The 5,322-nt window shown below is 42.3% G+C and overlaps 1 protein-coding gene across 1 annotated transcript; it reads right to left on the bottom strand.

Annotated features, from left to right (window-relative positions):
* Window positions 1-1,114: 1,114 nt before the first annotated feature.
* Window positions 1,115-4,431, bottom strand: LOC115828795 (lipocalin). Its single transcript, XM_030792891.1, has 6 exons — window positions 4,336-4,431; window positions 3,098-3,237; window positions 2,684-2,763; window positions 1,748-1,861; window positions 1,482-1,594; window positions 1,115-1,135 (listed from the first exon to the last, which is right to left on the bottom strand). Exons 1-6 carry the CDS (start codon window positions 4,429-4,431, stop codon window positions 1,115-1,117), a joined length of 564 nt encoding a protein of 187 aa, XP_030648751.1.
* Between the last annotated feature and the right edge of the window lie 891 nt (window positions 4,432-5,322).

Here is a 5,322-nt window from a genome sequence, read left to right as displayed (position 1 = left end):
AACTTACACACTCTGCAGGCAGTCAGCTCTTTCCAACATCTTGAGTGACAGGGTGGGCCTCTCTGAGCAGCCATTGGTCAGGTGTGAGTGTCTGTCTCTCATGGACCAATGCCGTTGGTTAGGACAAGTGTCAGTCACTGACAGCAAGCTCTTACCTGTTTTACCTGCTTCTCATCCCCTGTGATTATTTTAAAAAAAAAATTCTAACTATTTATTTTACCACCATTTTCAACTTGGTGTATAGTTGAGTGCAACTAGGATTCTATGGGACATAAATAACTTATTGTTTTGTACACAGATCTGAACAGAGAATGTGTAGCTGTAAAAAGAGGAGTCTCTGTGTTGTCATGGGTGTAACGTGACATTCGTTTATTAAAAGAAGTAAAGAAAAAGGAAATAAAAGACAAATTATTTTCCTGCATGGCTTTTTTCTCTCTCTCATAGAAGACTGAATCATTGAACTGTATGTTGTAGTTGTATGTAGGACAGGCAGGTGAAGTGTATGTTGTATGTAGGACAGGCAGGTGAAGTGTATGTTTTATGTAGGACAGGCAGGTGAAGTGTATGTTTTATGTAGGACAGGCAGGTGAAGTGTTTGTTGTAGTTGTATTTAGGACACGCAGGTGAAGTGTGATATGATTATAATTACTGCTCTCTAAGTGTTCTGTAACTTGGGATGTTTCAGGGGTTTGGAGTTTATTTCAGAGGGAGCAGTCATGATGAACCCAGAATCTGTCAATGAACCCAAACCCCCCACCCAGGTCACACACTGCTTCCACAGGTTTCTGTGGGCTGGACTCAAATATCCAGACCCAAATTACCACCTGAGCTGTATGAACAAGCTGTTTGATTTTAACAAGTAAATGACTGAATTTCAGCTTTGAAAGATGACAAACCAACATCAAGAGCTAAAATGCATCTCACCAGATTTTATTTGATCAGAAACTCAAAGAGAAAAGCAGCCAAACAAAGGGAGAATGGGCAGAAGTGGGGGAGATCTCTCAGCAGGAAAGGATGCTGTTATTAAGATGACTGACCATGAGGGGGCGCTGTGCATGTAGCTGTAGTTATAGTGCTCTGATTCCTGTCAGAGAGGCTTATCTCTGCTAAAGCTTTAGGCTTGGCCATCCACCTGCTGTCATTCATACATGAGAAGGTGAAAGGTTAAACAGGAGGCTCCATGACTGATGGATGTCGCCCGTTTACGAGCACTCACCTGGGAAAGAGAGGGGAAGGGCTTGATGTCAGTTCAGTTTCTGTTTATGCCTAAAAAGATTATTGTGGTTTCTGTCACAGGCAGGCTCCACACTCACCAGTGACAAAACACAGTATGAGACAGTAGTGCAAAATGAGACTGTAATGGCAGCGTGTGTGGGAAGTGCATAGTTTGTCTTAAAAGGTTTGGAGTCATTGCTTGGGGGTTATATTGTTGCAGAAAGCATATTTCTCACACACACACACACACACACACACACACACACAGGTAGAGTACCGTTCTTTGGGAGAATCACGATGTTTTCGGGCTGAACTCCAGTCTCCAGAGAGAACTTGGTGAACTTCCCCAGTACGTCATCGCTCAGATCAGGAGAACGACCTACAGCCACACACATTTCAATATAATCCCTTTGGTTCAAATGAGTAATACAACTCTTAGTGTGTGTGTGTTTGTGTGTGTGTTGTTTCTGTCTATGTATGTTTGTGTGCGTGCGCATCTGTCTGTCTGTGTGTGTGTGTGTGTGTGTCCTACCGTAGAGCTTGTTGAGGATTGTGGTGTCCCCTCCTTTAGTTTTGATGGTGTGAATTAGAGCATATTCATCATATTTCACATCCACCACACGCATGTCATTATCATTATTCCAGCCTGAGGGAGAGAAAAGCAGGAGGGTTATTCACCTCAAACACACAAAATATCATTCAAAATTCACAGCTGAGGCCTTCTCATGGACCACTTCTCCACGCCTCAGAAACCATCTCCGTTTCCCGTCTCAGGAATCGCAAATGAACCTGGAGTTATCGGAAATTAGGCTTGTTAAGGTCTAAACCATGTGGTCACCAAACTTTGATCATGAACTCATGATCCACTGATCTTGCCCCATTCATCATCTTCTCTGTCCCACCAAAAGTTTAAAACGTTTGGGCACAGAAATTAAGAGTTTGTCAGTGAGGATCTCTGGCAAAACTGCACCTCAAAGAGTTCACTGAGTCTATTGAACAATAATATCATAGAGTTTACTGACAGTGAGTGTCCACAGAATCTATTCAATGGCAAAATCAGACACTCAAGTGTTTCACTCTGACCAAAAGGCCAACTCCTGCTACATTCTGCCACTGGGAGCTCAGCCATGTGGATGACCTGTGACTTCCAGCAGTCTCGTGGTGGAGAACCTGGTATCAACAAACCCTCCACTGGGCCCACAGAATTTTCTCATACATACATACATACATACATACATACATACATACGTATATATATAAGTCTTTCCTCTGGCCTGGAGGAAAAGGGTTGTTACATGGTCTGTCCCTAAAACTGAAACGACGTGTCCATACTAACTCCAAAAACCTACCTCCATGCCTTTAGGACCTATTCATTAAAGGAGAGTCACCCCAGAAAGATCCAGTGTGTGTGTGTGTGTGTCTGTGTGTCTGTGTGTCTGTGTCTATGTCTGTGTCTGTGTGGACTTACGCTCACTGCGGAAGGCAAATTTTCCAGGGACACCAGTGCTCTTTGCCAAGTGGTTCATTTTCCAGCAGGATCCATCAGAACTGCACAGACAGGGAAAGAGAGAGAAAGACAGGATCCATCAGAACTGCACAGACAGGGAAAGAGAGAAAGACAGAACCCATCAGAACTGCACAGAGAAAGAAACAGAGAGGAAGACAACTGCACAGACAGGGAAACAGAGAGGAAGACAGAACCACACACACAGGGAAACGGAGACTAAAGGCAAAGGTAAAGCCATGTGGCTAGAAAAAACATGTAAAAAATGTTTCAACAGTGTGAATGCATGATAGAGTATAGTGGAAGATACAGTGGAATCACATAAACACTATCCCTGTTGTCTCTCTTTCTCTACCTCTCTCTTTCTCTCTCTCTTACTTCAAACTGGAGTATTCCATCTGCAGGTCTCCCTCTGCTGTTGGGGTGAGCTTGGTGGTGCCCATCTTCATTTCAGCTTTACGGTCAATAAACCACAGGGCATTAGTAGCAAAACCGACCAGATACCACTTACCCTCAACCTGCAGACAAACACACAAACCCTCAGACATTAGCAAACCAACCAATGCCTGGATTTTTTAAAAGGGGAATGAAAATGCATATAAAATGAAAATTCATCAATGATCACACAAACGATGAGACCCAAATAAACTAGAAATGCACTATAAAATGAGAAAGATAAACTACAAAATCCTGCACTACTCTACAAATCTTGGCAACGCCACACTTTAATCTACACTATTCTACACACCATGCACTAATCTACAACAATTCTACAGCATTCTACAGCTATTCCACAGCATTCTACAACTATTCCACGGCATTCTACAACTATTCCACAGCATTCTACAACTATTCTACAGCATTCTACAACTATTCCACAGCATTCTACAACCATTCCACAGCATTCTACAACAAATTCACAGCATTCTACAACTATTCCACAGCATTCTACAACAAATTCACAGCATTCTACAACTATTCCACAGCATTCTACAACAAATTCACAGCATTCTGCAACTATTCCACAGCATTCTACAACTATTCCACAGCATTCTACAACTATTCCACAGCATTCTACAACAAATTCACAGCATTCTGCAACTATTCCACAGCATTCTACAACTATTCCACAGCATTCTACAACAAATTCACAGCATTCTACAACTATTCCACAGCATTCTACAACTATTCCACAGCATTCTACAACAAATTCACAGCATTTTACAACTATTCTACAAGATTCTACAACTATTCTACAAGATTCTACAACTATTCCACAGCATTCTACATCATTCTACAACTAATCTACAGAATTCTACAGCTTTTCACAACTATTCTAAAGCATTCTACAACACTCTACACAACTCCATAGTCCTCTATAACTATACTGTACACTGTATTGTGCATGACACCTATAGTACTGCACACTACCACACTGCAAAACCATACACTAGAATGTACTACCTTACCACACAGCATTCAATACATTATAGTTTTCACCAAATACCAATCATAAAACATATACAGGGAGTCAGATGAATGTTCTCTGTAGGAATGAATCTTGGATCTTGTCTTTTAGCTCATCCCTCTATCGCAGTTCCTTGTTTCTCTCTTACCCTTTGCACATCAAAGTGTGCCTGGGGCGTGACCTCAGCTCTGACCCCAACGGAGCAGATCAAAACTCCCAGCAGACCTAGCAGAGCAGTCGTCATGGCTACAAAAGACCACGTTCAGTGAAGAAGAGTTCTGTCTTTCTCTGTGTGCTGCACTGCTATATATACTGCAGCCTCTCTCACACACACACAAATACACACACACTGTAAAATCCCTCCCCATTTTTTACCCATGTTATGAAACTGTTGGCAATGTGGTTGTGGAGATACACAAGCATGCATGCTACACAGAGACACACACACAGACAAACACGCAAGCACAAAAACCCTGAAGCACAAACATGTTCAGACCGGAATGAATGTGTGAAAGAAGTTGGGACAGTGGCAATAATCCTGAAATATTTACAATGTTTGTGTCTCACATTATCTAATACAGAGCCATTGCAATGTGCAAATGAATGTGTTTATGAGAGTGTGTATGTGTAAAGCACTGGCTGTGTGTAAATTCAGAACAGCTAAAACAAAAACAGCTTTCTCCTCCCTCTGGAGTTTTCTGTGGCCACACAGGCCACCGTGAATCAAAAACAACTGTCAGCACATTACACACACGCATACGGAGTGTGGGTGTGTTGCATGCTCACCCAACACACACACACACACACGCACACACACAATCAAACACATTACACACACGCATACAGAGTGTGAGTGTGTTGCATGCTCACCCACCACACACACACACTCACACTCACACACACACACACACACACACACACACACACATACATACATACATATGAAAACACGTTACACACACACACACACACACACACACAGTGTGACTGTGTGGTATGCACACACACATACATATATATGAAAACATGCACCCCACATATCTAGGGTACATAAACACAAGTGCATCTGTGTTTAAGTAAGATTTAAAGTTTTGGAGGGATGTTGTGTGGGGGTCTAGCATCTGCATGAAGCACA

Source organism: Chanos chanos, chromosome 15, assembly GCF_902362185.1.
Source record: "Chanos chanos chromosome 15, fChaCha1.1, whole genome shotgun sequence".
NCBI classification, from domain to species: Eukaryota; Metazoa; Chordata; class Actinopteri; order Gonorynchiformes; family Chanidae; genus Chanos; species Chanos chanos.
Note: the sequence above shows the minus strand (reverse complement) of the source record. Positions and strands in the feature narration are given on the sequence as shown.

What these genes read in the sequence shown, in the direction of transcription:
- LOC115828795 (XM_030792891.1), bottom strand. Translation starts at nt 4,431, where the DNA reads ATGACGACTGCTCTGCTAGGTCTGCTGGGAGTTTTGATCTGCTCCGTT. An exon ending in ATTTGCCTTCCGCAGTGAGC is followed by an intron (nt 1,862 to 2,683) that starts GTAAGTCCACAC and finishes TCTCTCCCTCAG; the next exon opens with GCTGGAATAATGATAATGAC. An exon ending in AATCCTCAACAAGCTCTACG is followed by an intron (nt 1,595 to 1,747) that starts GTAGGACACACA and finishes GTGTGGCTGTAG; the next exon opens with GTCGTTCTCCTGATCTGAGC.